This window comes from Pteropus alecto, unplaced genomic scaffold (genome assembly GCF_000325575.1).
Source record: "Pteropus alecto unplaced genomic scaffold, ASM32557v1 scaffold304, whole genome shotgun sequence".
Lineage (NCBI taxonomy): Eukaryota > Metazoa > Chordata > Mammalia > Chiroptera > Pteropodidae > Pteropus > Pteropus alecto.
The window spans coordinates 25,026-39,828 of NW_006435869.1; the positions used below are offsets into that span (position 1 = coordinate 25,026).

The window sequence follows — 14,803 nt, forward strand, 5'->3', positions numbered from 1 at the left end:
GTACAACATGGATGAATCTCTAAAACATTATGCTAAGTAAAATAATTCAGACACAAATATATATATTATATAATTCTATTTATATAATAATAATTGGTTAAAGGTGTATGGATGTTCCTTCAAATTTTCTGTAGGTTAAAAATTTTTTAAGTAAAAATTAAGAAAACTGAGAAAAAACTTAGTGTTTTATTTATTTTTTAGCCATTCCCATCATTTTAGGCTTATCTTTTCCAAAGGTAAATAGAGATGGCTTGTCAGCATAAAAGAGGAAATTAAGCCAATTCTAAAATAAATAAGTAAGTAGGTAAGTAAGGAAATAAATAAATAAACATGAGCAATTAAAGAAAAACACAAGTGAAACCACATGATTTTTGTTCTTTTCTGTATGACTTATTTCACTTAGCATAATACTCTCAAGATCCATGTTCTTCCAAATGGTGATATTTAATCCTTTTTTATGGTTGAGTGGTATTCCATCATCAATGAACACTTAGGTTGTTTTCTTATATTAACTATTGTAAATAGTGCAGCAATGAACATAGGGGTACATATATCTTTTTTGAATTTGTTTTTTAATATTCTTTGGATAAATACCCAGAAACAAAATTGCTGAATTATACTGAATTATAATGTCATATACCTAAAACTTATATAATTTTATTAACCAATGGTACCTCAAAATAAACAAACAAACAAACAAATAAATAAATAAATAAGAAAGAAAGAAAGAAAGAAAAGCAAAACAGGCATATTCTGCAGACTATCTCTTGGGTTAAAATTTTCCCAGTAGAATGCAAAGTCTCTTGGTGATAAGGCCTAAACTTCATAGAATGTTTGTATCTCTCACTATAATGTTTTCTGGTCCATGTTATATAGGAAAAGTTTATATTTACCTCAAGCTAAATACAAGACTTCAAATAAAACAACATGTAGAAAAATGTCCAGAGTGATAGTGAAGGAGAGCGTGTATCTCTGATATTGTCATTGCTGAGAGATGTTATCACAATGTCACACTAAGTGTGAGTCACTCCTGGCTGTCATGTGCTCATCCTGGACTTGTTTCCTCAGGACCTTCTAGATGTTGGCAAATGCAAAGGTTAATGTTCCACAGTGAGTTCTCCAAAGTTGAGAGAGTGAAGAAAATCTTGGAAGAGAAATATGACCTCGTACCAAACAACTGTTAACAACTGTGTTAATTTTGCAGTCAACAGGAAGGAATGTTCTAAATGTTTCGTATTCCAACATGATAGTTTACTACTGACACATAAGCCTTTTATTGGTTTTAGCTACATTTCAGGAAATTAGTTGAGAGTTTTGGATTGATTATAATACAAGCTTTCCCATTTAAAATAATGAAGTATAAGGTTTCAATGGACAGTTTTGTGTGTATCTGCTTTTCAGAAATAACTGACATTAAGCAGTAGATACTTGAATTGAGAAGATGTTAGTGTGGATAGCAGTTGAAAGTGACAAAAATGTGAAGATGGTATGCAAAGGATTAATATTTGAAGCACAGATCTAGAGTACTAATACTTTCTTTGCCATTTTTTTCTTACCCTGTTCTTTAGAACAATGTGACTTATTCACAAATAACTTTAATCATGGCTTATTCCATGCATTCCTACATCCATCCGCCCATCCATTTGTCCATCCATCTATATTTGAAGCAAGTCAACATGCCTGGTGTTGAGGATCTGAGACCCACTGTTCATTTTGTTATACCTTGATTTTTCTTTCCAAACTCCTATGTGCTCCAGCCCTTCTTGTTCAATGAACACTGATGTGTTCATGTGCCTTAGGTACCAGTTATACAGAAATGAATAATAGCAGGTTCCTTGCTGTCAAGGAACTCATGGTTCATAGTTGTGTTACTCTAAGTGTGGTCCAAATTGTGACTGGCCTTAAGGAGAAAAAGACCTTGGAATAGCCTGTAAATACACAACATCACAAAACTTTAGTGCAATTGACATTTATCCTATAACAAGATTTTCTCAATGAAGGAAGCAGTATATTGAATTACTTTCTGGTGCAAGCTCCTTAACTCTATGCAGACAGTTGCAACCACTCTAAGTACTGGTCTAGAGTCTGCTTGGAAAGTAGATTTCATGACAAATGTGAAATCCAGTTGGGAAGGTCTAGATGTATGGTGTGCTGAGTTGAGAAGCTCCATCCAGGCTCAGAGGTAGAAAACACTGAGATCAATTACTAGTGTCTGCCATGGGCCTGAGACTAGAGAGTGGTGGCTTGGTCCAAGGAGTATGCCTGTATGCCAAGGAGTGTTACCTGCTGTATACCAGGTTCTTAACATATGTCACTTTTATCCCTGCTTCTACCTTGGATCCTCCTTATTGCCACCTGGTCTCAGCAGCACTCTTGGTAATTGATTCTGCCTTGGCCTTGCCTGTGACTTCCCTCAGTGAGCTACTGTTCAGGGTAGTCTGGCTTTCTGGTCTCTGCCCTTACCCCTAGAAACCTCTGGCCATGGAAACACAGTAAACTTATGGGAACAAGAAGAATCTGTTTCTATACCATTGCATCTCCTGAGCCTTGGAGGCCCCTCAAGAATGGAGTTTAGAGGAAGAAATGTCCTGACACAGAGACGCTGCCTCCTGCCTGTTCCACCACCATCACCGCCTCATTGTTTAATTCAGGAGAAATCACCCGGACTTCAGAATTTTTTTGAGCATAGGGTCTATTTGTTGTAATGGATTTCCACATCTCTTCCTCTTGATTATATCTAAATAGAAAGACTTGGATATCTGTCACATTCAGTTATCCACATCAGTGCTGCCCATCTTTTCTGTGCTGGAGAGATGAGTAAATGTTTTTCCACAGTCCTCCAGGGACAATCCAAATATCCAGGGCTCTCAATGCAACTAATTTTCTCTCTAGCAGAAATGGAGACCCAGAGGAGTTTCTGATGTGTCAGCTCTCTCTGGAGCCTCTATCCCCAGATAATGACATCTACCACTGCATAGACAGAGGCAGTATTGGTTACACCCATGATAGTGGAATCCAGGAAGGTTTTATCAGGGTCTATCTTGGAATGAGAGTGGTTGACATGCTCATGGGGTATTAAGGAAGGTCTCTTACTCTTCACACAGACCCTGGTGAGTGGGGGTGAGAACCTGGAACCCAACTTTATGAGGATCTTGGGGATCCAAGCACTATTTAGACATTAGACATTAGTGGCAGGAAGGATCCAGAGAATTGTTAATGTTGTTTTCCACAGACATGGTGGGTTGAGTGTATATAGATATTTGAATGGAAAGATAGATTTCTATCTACCTTTTTGGATATTTGCCAACCTACAGGTAGATGTCTTGTTATGCTGAATGCTTATTCTTTCTCTGACTGTCTTCACTGCTATGAACCCAGGAAAATCAGGTCTCTAGACAGCAGGAAATCATCTGTGTTGATGTTCAATCCAAAGTCTTCTAATGTGGACCTTTCATAAAAACTGTTAGAAACAGACAGACATGGGCACCTGACCTTGATCATGGGGCTGGTACCAGAATAATCTATCTGGCATAGGTTGAGGTCATCTTCAGCTCACCTTCTGAGGACTGGCTATCCACAACAGTAATCCCCTCCCCCAGAGGAGTTCTTAGTTCTAAACTCCTGGGCCAAAGAGATGAGCATTAACTTCAAGAAAGATGCAGCATTCAGAGTTGAGAGTGTTTAGGATTTGGAATCCAATGGGGGTTCAAATTCTAACCTGCCTTCTCAGTTGCTGTGCAACTTTAGGTTAGTCACTTACCCTCTCTCAGCCCATTTGTCAATAATATTAGTTCCAACAAAAATATCGTTTCTCTTGCAGAATGTATGTATTCAACATATATTTATTGTGCAAGCTCTGCTACAAATCCTTAAGCTGGAGTAATTAGGTGTGAAGATTAAATAAACAGTAAATGACAGTATTATGCAAATTGTCATTCAATTAATTAGGTGACCAAGGGTACAGATCATGACTGGTCATAGTGAAGAGGAGTGAAAATGTTATTGGCACAAGAAGGTTAGTAATGCTGGCGCCTTTCCCCTGGTCACTTGGCAGCAGCAGAGTCACCCAAGAGCGTGTCTTTTTTAAAAGATAGATCGATAGCAGTGGGACTACTTGGACATCCTGAAAGGAGACGTAAGTTTGTGGGCATGCAGGACTGTGTGTGTGTGTGTGTGTGTGTGTGTGTGTGTGTGTGTAATAAATTTATTACAGTGTTTGGGGGAGTGTGTTGAATGCAAAGGGAAGAGCAGGGAATTTGAAATCAGATCCCTCTTTTGTTCAAATGTTGGCTCTCTTACTTCCTTGCTGGGTGATGCTGGACAAGTCACTACACTTCTTTGAATGTCTGTCTTCTCATCCAAAAGATATGGAAAAATAATATCTATAGGTAGTGATTATTTTTTTATTGCAATAAGATATACATAACAAAATTTACCATCTTAACCACTTTCAAATTTACTATTGATACTATTGAGTGTATTCACATTGTTGTACAACCTTCTCCACCATCCATCTCCAGGACTTAAGGATTAAAGCGTTAAGCATGTAAAACACTTGATACCTGCTACACAGTCAGCACTCGATTGGAATCAGCTTCTTTCGAGTGAGACTATGTGAGTGGATGAAACAAGGCCAGATTCATTTGGATACTTAAACAGCGCTTGATAGGAGTCTGCAGTAAAAGCTATTCTACCAGCTGGGAGACTTTGTGATTTGGGGATTAGTTAGTTATATGTTGATGGTAAGGATTAGTTTTTTTTCTGTATGAGGACATAGAAATTGTACAATATTCTCAAGATTTTTGCTGGGTCTGAGCTTAATACTATTTTAAAATAAACATCTGAAAGAGAAGTTGCTGATTAGAGTCCCTGCAGGTTACAATTATTCTGTCTTTAAGCCAGAGATTCTCAACTGGGGGTGATTCTGCCCCTCTGGGGGACATTTGACTATATGTGGAGCCATTTTTGGTTTTCATGACTAGGGATGGAGGGGAGTGCAACTGGTATTAAATGAGCTGAGGACAAGGGTACTGCTAAACTTCATACAGTGCATAAGACAGTTCCCAACAACAAAGACTTATGGGTCTCTAAATAATGATAAGGTAGAAAAACCCTGTTGTAAACCAATGGAGTTGGGGATGAATGAACTGTTAGAGACTCTGCTAAGGGATCTCAGAGGCCAGAGAATGGGTATGTGGTTTTCTACCTAGGAAATCATAAAGTGGCACAGGCTTGACCTCAAAAGAGGCCGTAATATAGAACACAGCAGTCCCTGCTTATCCACAAGGGCTACGTTCCAAGACCTTCAGGGGATGCCTGAAAATGCAAATAATACCAAACCCTATATATAGATATTATGTTTTTTCCTATACATATATATTTTCACTTAAACGAAGCACTTCATGGCTTCTCTTTGGCTTATCTAAATTGCCAGCATCACTACTCTTGTGCTTCAGGGCCATTATTAAGTAAAATGAGGGTTATTTGAACACAAACACTGTGATACTAGGACCGTTGATCCAATAATCAAATCTGCCACAAAGTGACTAATGGTGGGTAGGGTATACAGTGTGGATACACTGGACAAAAAGATGATTCATGTTCTGGGATGGACAGAATAGGATGGTGTGAGATTTAATCATGCTACTCATGCTACATTTTAAAACTTATTGTTTGTTTCTGGAATTTTCCATTTAATATTTTAGTGGTTGACTGTAAGAACTGATGTTTTTCCTCTCAAGAAAATTAGTAATAATTCTATAATTATACGATTTGTAGATATTATTATAATATATTTAATAATTATGTGTATAATTATTTATAATTTATTGAGCACTTGCCACATGACAGACACTAAGCTCTTAATATTTATCCTTTCATTTAATCTTTACATTATTGCCACTCATTTTATGGATGAAGAAACTGAGTTTGAATAGCTACCCAAAGTCAAAATACTTGAGCTGCGATACAAGCTCATTTTAATCTTACTCCTCCGTACACGCTCCTAATCACCAATCCATACAGCCTATGTGCTAAATTCCTTTGCTCTGAAACAACTTTCCCACATCTAGTTGCCTGAAAAACTCCTACCTGACCTTCGAAACTCAGGCACAATGCCTCTTCCTCTGTGAATCCTTTCCTGACCTGATCCGAGGCAGAAGTCCAACCACTGGGTACCCAAAGTATTGTGTATGTGTCTTTATTGTGTTGCAGATCAGACTATTATTCTGAAATGATGTGAACAATGTTCACTTTTCCTTGAACTCTAAATTTTGTAACCATAGGACTAAGTTATCTTACTCCCATATGTCACTGACTGACTGTGGAAAATGACACCAGTGAGGCAGCCCATTCCATTTTTGGTTGGATTTCATTGTTAGAAAGTTCTTCGTTAGGGTGAACCACACAGCCAGCCTCATTAACATCTACCTCCCAGCAGCAGGAAGCAGTTGGTTGTACCACATACATCCCTCTTATTGAAGATTTTCAGATACTGAGGGCATGTCATCTCTCCCAAGAGGCTTATCTGATCATGTCCTATGGTGTCCCCAGCCATTTCCTATGAAAAATTCCACCCACTTCCCTCACTGTACTTCCCTCTATCTCAAAGATCTTGTCCATTTATCTCTTTGTTTGTCACTGAAACCCTGATAGAGACTGTGGGGTTCAAGGAAGGGAGCACCTTGCCTGGGTGATGAATATCTTATGTCCAACCTAGCATGTGACAAATTTTGTTGAGTGCATAGGTGAATAGTAGGTTGAGGGCTTGAATGTGATAGGAAAATCAGCAAAATGAATAATTAAAGACAGCCTTGAAGGTCATCTGTGTGAGAATGACAGCCTTAGGACAAAGAGCTCCAGTGAGGACTTCAGTAGAATCCACTTGCCTTTAAATGATCTGTCTTGCTACTTCTCAAACTACTCACAGTTGGGAATAAATATTCTTCTGGTTCTGCATTGTTCACTGTTGGAACTGTGTGTAGTGTATGGTATTCCAGCGCAATCTGAGTTTACTTGGGATCTTGGAGGTTGTCAAGGGTTTTTAAGTATTCCTGATTTAGGTTTGCAGCTCTTTCTAGTCCATCTCATTCTTGTCTGTCTCATTCACTCAGGCAATATTTATTAGAGACTCACAATCTTGCAGGCCTGGTGCTTTATTCTAGTCCTTGAAATTGAGTCAGACTACCCACAGGTTGCTACTTTCCCATCCAATGCAACTAGGTCACCAATAATAACTGAGCTCATTGATAACTGTCTCATCCACCTAGCCCTAGGCCATTTGATCCCCAAAATGCTGTCTGTCACTCAAGTGCCTCTATGGCCCAGACTCACTAGATTCACAACTTCAATTTGACCCCATTGCTGGCTGATAATACATTGCTCTTTGCTGCAGATTTTCATCCAGGTACTTGGATCAAGGTCCATCTCTCTGTTTTCTTGCTTGGGTTGTTGCTTCAGCTCCATCATCCCCTATTTCACCTCCCAGCCTTTTTGGAATTTCACACCTATTTGGCCCCAGGACCACTCAGATAAGGACTATTGAAATGTTCTACTAGGGCTGTATTAATGTCTTTGATGTGGACCTCAGAATTTGGACTATAAGAGTCAGTGGGAAGCCCTCGATTGGGATGTGGCCAAGTATCTTATTCAGAGATTCAAGTGACTGCTCTCCCATCTCATGCCTGTGACAAATATCACAAACTGATTATTGCTTTCCCACTACTGATTTCAGCTGTGACCTCATAACTCCTCTCAAGATGGCACTCTAGGCAGCCACTACCAATTGATGGCCATTGGCAAGTGGAATGAAACTTATTTGCCATCCTCACACAGGCTTCTTGCCATTGGTTTCCTGTTCTTCTTGCAGCAAAGTTATGTCATGTAAAACATGAGGGATGTGAATCAATCGGTGACCTCTGACTTTTTTCTGGTGGGCCTCTTCAGTCACTCAAGGTCACCACAGCTACTCTTCTCCCTGGTGGCTGCCATGTTTATTGTAGGCCTCCTGGGCAACGCTGTCCTGCTCTTCCTAATCTACATGGACTCCCGACTCCACACACCGATGTATTTCATGCTCAGTCAGCTTTCCCTGTTTGATGTCGGCTTCCCGCTGGTCACCATCCCCAAGATGGCTTCAGATTTCCTGCAGGGAGAAGGTTCCATCTCCTTTGGGGGTTGCGCAGCTCAAATATTCTTCCTCACACTTATGGGCGTGGCTGAGGGCATCCTGTTGACCCTCATGTCCTATGACCGTTATGTTGCTGTGTGCCGCCCCTTGCAGTATCCTGTGCTTATGAGGCGCCAGGTATGCTTGCTCATGGTGGGCTGCTCCTGGCTGGCAGGTGTGCTCAACGCCTCCATCCAGACCTCTGTCACTCTGAACTTCTCCTACTGTGCCTCCCACATCGTGGACCACTTCTTCTGTGAGGTGCCAGCCCTGCTAAAACTCTCCTGTGCAGACACCTCTGCCTATGAGTTGGCATTGTCAATCTCGGGGGTTCTGATCCTTGTTCTTCCCCTGTCCCTCATTACCACCTCTTACGGCCATGTGTTGGGGGCCGTTCTACGCATGCGCTCAGAGGAGGCTCGAAATAAAGCTTTCACCACTTGCTCCTCTCACATCACAGTCGTGGGGCTGTTTTATGGCGCAGCAGTGTTCGTGTACATGGTACCAGGTGCCTACCACAGCCCACAGCAGGATAACGTGGCCTCCCTCTTCTATGGCCTCGTCACTCCCATGCTTAACCCCCTCATCTACAGTCTGAGGAACAGGGAGGTGCGAATGGCATTAGTCAAGGTGCTCAGCAGAGCTGGGCTCAGGCCAAAGTGATGACCATATAGAGGGCTTCTGGTGTGATTTCAGCGGTTCTCCATCCCACTCATGGCCTCAAAGCAGCCACTTGTGAAGCAGCTGCTAAGCCCTCATGTTAAAGGCTAAGTGTCCAGCTTCTTCTCATCCTGTGTGATGGACTGGGTTCACGTTTTCTCCATGGACTTACAGAAATCAACAATAGCAGCCCCAATCGCTTCTGGTATATGTCATGGGGAACATGAATGGAAGACATAGGGAATATAGTCAATAATATTGTATAGTGCCAGGTGGGTACTAGACTAATCCAGGGAATCACTTTGTAAATTACATAAATGTCTAACCACTTTGCTGTACACCTGAAACTAATATAAAATAATATTGAACGTCAACTTCAAAAAAAAAAAAAACAACTAGAACTGAAATTTAAAAGCTCTAAAGGAACCAGAAGAAAGCATAAAAGACAGTATATATAAACTATATATTTTACCTAAATATGTCAGTTAATGAAAGAAAACAGAAGGTACATAAAGGGTTATGAAGTGAATTTTTCAGGATAGAGGAGAGGCTGAAGCAGTAGAGGATGTGCTTACTGTATACTTAATGGTGGAAGAAATGGGTACATTCAATAGCAGAAGTTTGAGGACAGCCATTAGTCTGATCTAGAGCATCAGTTGTGAGTCCTTATGGCTGAGGGGAGTTGTAACAGAGACTCTTAATGAGAGAGGGAAGGATCCCTTGATAAATCAATGTAAAGCAGTCCCAGTTGTTTTCTAATATCTGAATGAATGCACCACTCATATGTGTATTATTTGTCCGAGTTGTTGTATATCTAAGTTTAAATATTATATGTATTTCACATAAATTTGAAAATCAAAATTTCTATTTTTTCAAAAATATACCATAATTCCTTAATAGCTAGTGAAGTTGAGCATATTTTCACCTCTCTGTTGGCCACTACATTGGATAAAAGAAAATGACTGATATTCTAAAATATCTTAACTATTGATGAATTTAAATATATATGTGAGAATTATCTGAAAAAACATTCACCTGAGGCATTTTAGGAGGTATTTTCTATGATAATGTAGTCACTCTTGTGAAAGTAGTTTTGTTTATAATTGTTTATATATTTATATATTATACATATTTATTTACATTTATTTATATTTTCTATGAAAATAAACTTTTATTCAGATCTCCTAGTTTATTTTTAGAGATTTCAGCAAATAGTTCCCTCCAATTTTCTCTCTCAGCAGCTACTTCTCCTTTATCATTTCTAATTTTCCATTTGAATGTTATCTGCCTTTTTCTGAATTAGATTAGCTAAAACATATCTTGGAGGTCTAAAATAGTTGTCACTGTTATATGTTTCTAAAAAAATTATACATCATGATGAATTGGGATCCATTCCAGGGGACCAAGAATGGTTCAACATACACAAATCGATCAATGTGATACATCGCATAAACAAAATAAAGGATAAAATCAAATGATCATATCAATAGATGCAGAAAAAGCATTTGACAGCATCCATATATGATTGACACTTAATAAAGTGCATATAGAAGGAAAGTACCTCAACATAATAAAGGCCACAGAAGACAAACTATCAGCTAATATCATACTTAATGGTGAAAAACTAAAAACCTTCCCTTTAAGACCAGGAACTTGACAAGGCTGCCTGCTCTCACCAATCTTACTCCATATGGTATCAGAAATCCAAGCTAGAGCAATCAGGCAAGAGAAAGAAATAAAAGGCATCTAAATTGGGAATGAAGAAATGAAATTGTCACTTTCTGCAGATGACATGATTCTCTATATCAGCGGTTCCCAACCTTTTTGGCACCAGGGACTGGTGAATCTATGCGAATCTACTGCCTGATGATCTGAGGTGGAGCTGAGGAAGTGATGTTAGAACTGGGGAGCACTGCAAATGCAGATGAAGTTTTACTCGCCTGCCGCTCACCTCCTGCTGTGTGGCCTGGTTCCTAACAGGCCATAGACTAGTACCTGTCCATGGCCTAGGGGTTAAGGACCCCTGCTCTATATAGAAAACCCCCAAGACTGCACTAAAAACCTATTAGAAACAATAAACAAATATAATAAATTTGCAGAATACAAAATCAACATACAAAGATCTATTGTGTTCCTATACACTAAAAATGAAATTTAGAAAAAGAAATGAAAACAACAATTCCTTTTGCAGTTGCAAACAAAAATAATAGAATATCCAGGAATAAACTTAACAAAGCATGTGAAGGACCTATACACGGAAAACTATAAGACATTATTAAAAATAGTTGAAGAAGATACTAAAAAAGAAAAGATATTTTATGTTTGTGGATTGGAAGAATCCACATAATTAAAATGGCCATATTACTCAAAGCAATATGCAAATTTAATGCAATCTCCATCAAAATTCCAAAGGCATTTTTTAAAAAAAAAATAGAGTAAAAAAATCATCAGATTTGTATGGAATCACAAAAGACACTGAATAGTCAAAGAAATCCTGAGTAAAAAGAACAAGGCCAGAGGTATCACATTGCCTGACTTCAATTATACTACAAAGCAAAAAAATCAAAACAGCATAGTATTGGCAGAAAAACAGATGCACAGATCACTGAAACAAAACTGAGAGCCCAGAAATAAATTCACATATGGGCAAATAGTTTTTGACAAAGGAGCCAAAAATATACAATGAAGAAAAGAAAGCTTCAATAAATAGTGCAGGAAAAATTGGAAAGAAACATGCAAAAGAATGAAACTAGACTGCTATCTGTCACCATACTCCAAAATTAACTCATAATGAATCAAAGACCTAAATATAAGACCTGAAACAACAAATTGCATAGAAGAAAACATAGGTGCTGAACTCACAGACCTTGGATTTAGAGAGGATTTTATAAATTTGGGGAAATAAAAGCAAAAAAAAAATGAGTGGGATTATATCAAATTTAAAAGCTTCTGCACAGCAAAAGGAACGATCAATTAGACAAAGAGGCAACCAACTGAATGGGAGAAGGTGTTTGCAAACAATGCCTCTGATAAGAGCTAATACCCAAAATATATAAAGAACTCATTCAACCCAACAACAAATAAACAAATAATCCAATTAAAAAATGGGCAGAGGACCTGAATAGACAGACACTTCTCCTAAGAAGACATATGAACAGCCAACAGACATATGAAAAGATGCTCAACTTAACTAGCTATTAAAGAAATGTAAATTAAACCACGATGAGATACCCCCTCACACCATTAGAATGGTTATCATCAATAGGACAAGTAATAACGAGTGTTGGAGAGATTGTGGGAAAAAAGAAACCCTCACACAATGCTGGTGGGAATGTAAATTGGTACAGCCACTATGAAAAGCAATATGGAGTTTCCTCAAAAAATTAAGAATAGAATTATCATATGACCTAGCAACCCCTTTCCTGGTTATCTACCACAAAAGTTTGAAAACATTTATTCATAAAGATGTACGCACCATGTTATTCACTGCAGCATTATTCACAGTGGCCAAGACATAAAAACGACCGAAGTACCCTTAGATAAATGATTGGATAAAGAAGACGTGGTACATATATACAATGGAATACTACTCGGCCATAAAAAAGATGAAGTATTACCATTTTCGACAACATGGATAGATCTCGAGTCATCATGCTAAGTGAAATAAGTCAGACAAAAAAGTTCAGGACCATATGGTTTCATTGAAAGCAACAAATGAACAAGACAAATAAAAACTCACAAGACACAGACAATAGTTCAGTAGTTACCAGAGGGAAAGGGTGTGGTGAGAGATAGATAAGGGTGAAAGGGGTCAAATATATGGAGAGGGAAGGAAATTTAATTTTGAGTGGTGAACACATAATGCAATATACATATGACATATTACTGTACTGTGTACTCGAAACCTATATGATTTTATTAACCAATATTAATTTAATTTTAAAAATTAATGTTTTTTTCTCTTAGTTCTTTTCTAATCATTTTCTTAAAATTGTTCTGGTTTTAGTCTAATTTTTATGATTTCAACCTCGATCTAAACATTTATAAAATTAATTTTTATTTCTTAATACATTATTCTAGACTAGATGTTTTTATTTAATCAGTGCTTTAGTTGGTTTCCATTGATTTTTAAATATCAATGTTGTGATTTTCTATATAATGTGCAGTTTTATTTTGTGTTAACTTTAACTAAATATTTATGACATATTTTTAAACAGTTCCCAAATGACAGCTTTATTTTTAACTGAAGTCTATTTTATCATTATGCTTAAATAATTTTGTCTCTATTATTCATACTTTTGGAATTTGATGTTTTCTTCTGTTGCCTAAATGTATAGTCAAATTTTATTACTTTCCATAAATATTTGACTATATTACTACTAACTCAATATTTATTATAGACCCAAAGAAAACCTAAAAGTATACAACGAATGTTTGAAAAGTATAACAGAAAATCTTTTTTACTTGGGATAATGCCAAGATGTCTTTGATATAACAACAAAGCACGATGCACAAAAGAAAAAAATTGTTAAATTAGATTTCATGAATATGAAGTTTTGCTGTTTGGAAGACACTGTTGAGAAAATGAAAATGTAAACAACAAACTGTGAGGAAATATTTGCAAATCACATATCTAAGAAAGGACTTGTACCTAGAATATATAAAGAATTCTTTAAACTTCATAAGAAAACAACAGCAATTTTAAAAATGGGCAAAATATTTGAATAGATACTTCACCAAAGAAAATATATAGATCTCAAATAAGCAAGTAAAGAGATGTTTGACATTTAGTTATAAAGAAAACATAAATTAAGAATTCAATGTAATATCAATACACATTTATTAGAATGGGTAGAACGAAAATACTGACTACAACAAACCATGTCAAGGTAGTGGGGGGACTGGAATTCTTATAAATTGCTAGTAGGAAGGTAAAAGAAAGCATATGCTTTGGAATACATTTTTTTTTGGCAATTTCTAAAAAAGTTATGATCCCTCCATTCAACTAAGTATTTACTTAAGTGAAACAAAATCATATGCTCATAAAAACATATACCTAAATGTGTGTTGCAGCTTCATTTATAATAATCAGAAATTGTAAACAAACCAAATATTCATCAACAGATGAACTGGGTAAATAAACTGTAGGATAAATGTACAATGAAATATTACTCAGCAATAAAAATAAACAAAAATTGACACACAACAATATGAATGTATATTAAATTATAAGTGTTAGATGAAGGAAGCCAAGCTAAAAGTGATATATACTGTATATGTATAAAAATGCAAAGTAAGCTATGGGTCAGAAAAGTAATTGGTTGTTGCCTAGGTAATGCAAGTGAGCATCAGAAATTTTCCAAGGAAACATTTGAAATGATGCATATGTTCATTATCTTGAGTACGTTATATATTCATGGGTATATGCATGTATCAAAACACAGAAAATTGTACACTTAAAATAGGTATAAAAGAGATGAAATATTATTTTCCAGCATTTATTAAATGTGATCTTAGGATTAAGGTTTCCCTAAATGGTCACACTTCATATTCACCTTGGGAGATTTTTACCTGGCCTGGAGCTTCTGATTCTGTAGGTTTAGGCAATAAGGTAGGGCTGGGAATGTGTACTGTTTAAAAGCTTCTAAAAATTTGTATAAGAATCGATTATTTGAATTTTCTCTATCTGGTCACATTGAAACACTTCCCCAAAACAAAACAAAACAAAACAAAACAAACAAAGAAACAAAAAACACCTCAATATCAAATTATCTGAAAACACAAGAAATATTTAGGAATCCTTAATGTAAAAATTTAAAGATGCCAAGCAATTTACTAAAAATTGTAAAAATCACATATTTTTCTTGGAATAAATAGGAGCTCTAATACCTATTAAGGACTACTTAAAATAAACAAATTAGAACATGAAAGATAAAACTTAGGGAGCAGAAAACCATCTTTGAAAGGATATATATA

The 14,803-nt window shown here is 36.9% G+C and overlaps 1 protein-coding gene across 1 annotated transcript; it reads left to right on the forward strand.

Moving 5' to 3' along the window:
- Window positions 1-7,888: 7,888 nt before the first annotated feature.
- On the forward strand, window positions 7,889-8,830 carry LOC102896352 (olfactory receptor 2Z1). Its single transcript, XM_006911748.1, has one exon. It carries the CDS (start codon window positions 7,889-7,891, stop codon window positions 8,828-8,830), a length of 942 nt encoding a protein of 313 aa, XP_006911810.1.
- The last annotated feature ends 5,973 nt before the right edge of the window (window positions 8,831-14,803 follow it).

Bases quoted from the DNA above. Each gene is read 5' to 3' on its own strand.
- LOC102896352 (XM_006911748.1), top strand. From the start codon at position 7,889: ATGAGGGATGTGAATCAATCGGTGACCTCTGACTTTTTTCTGGTGGGC.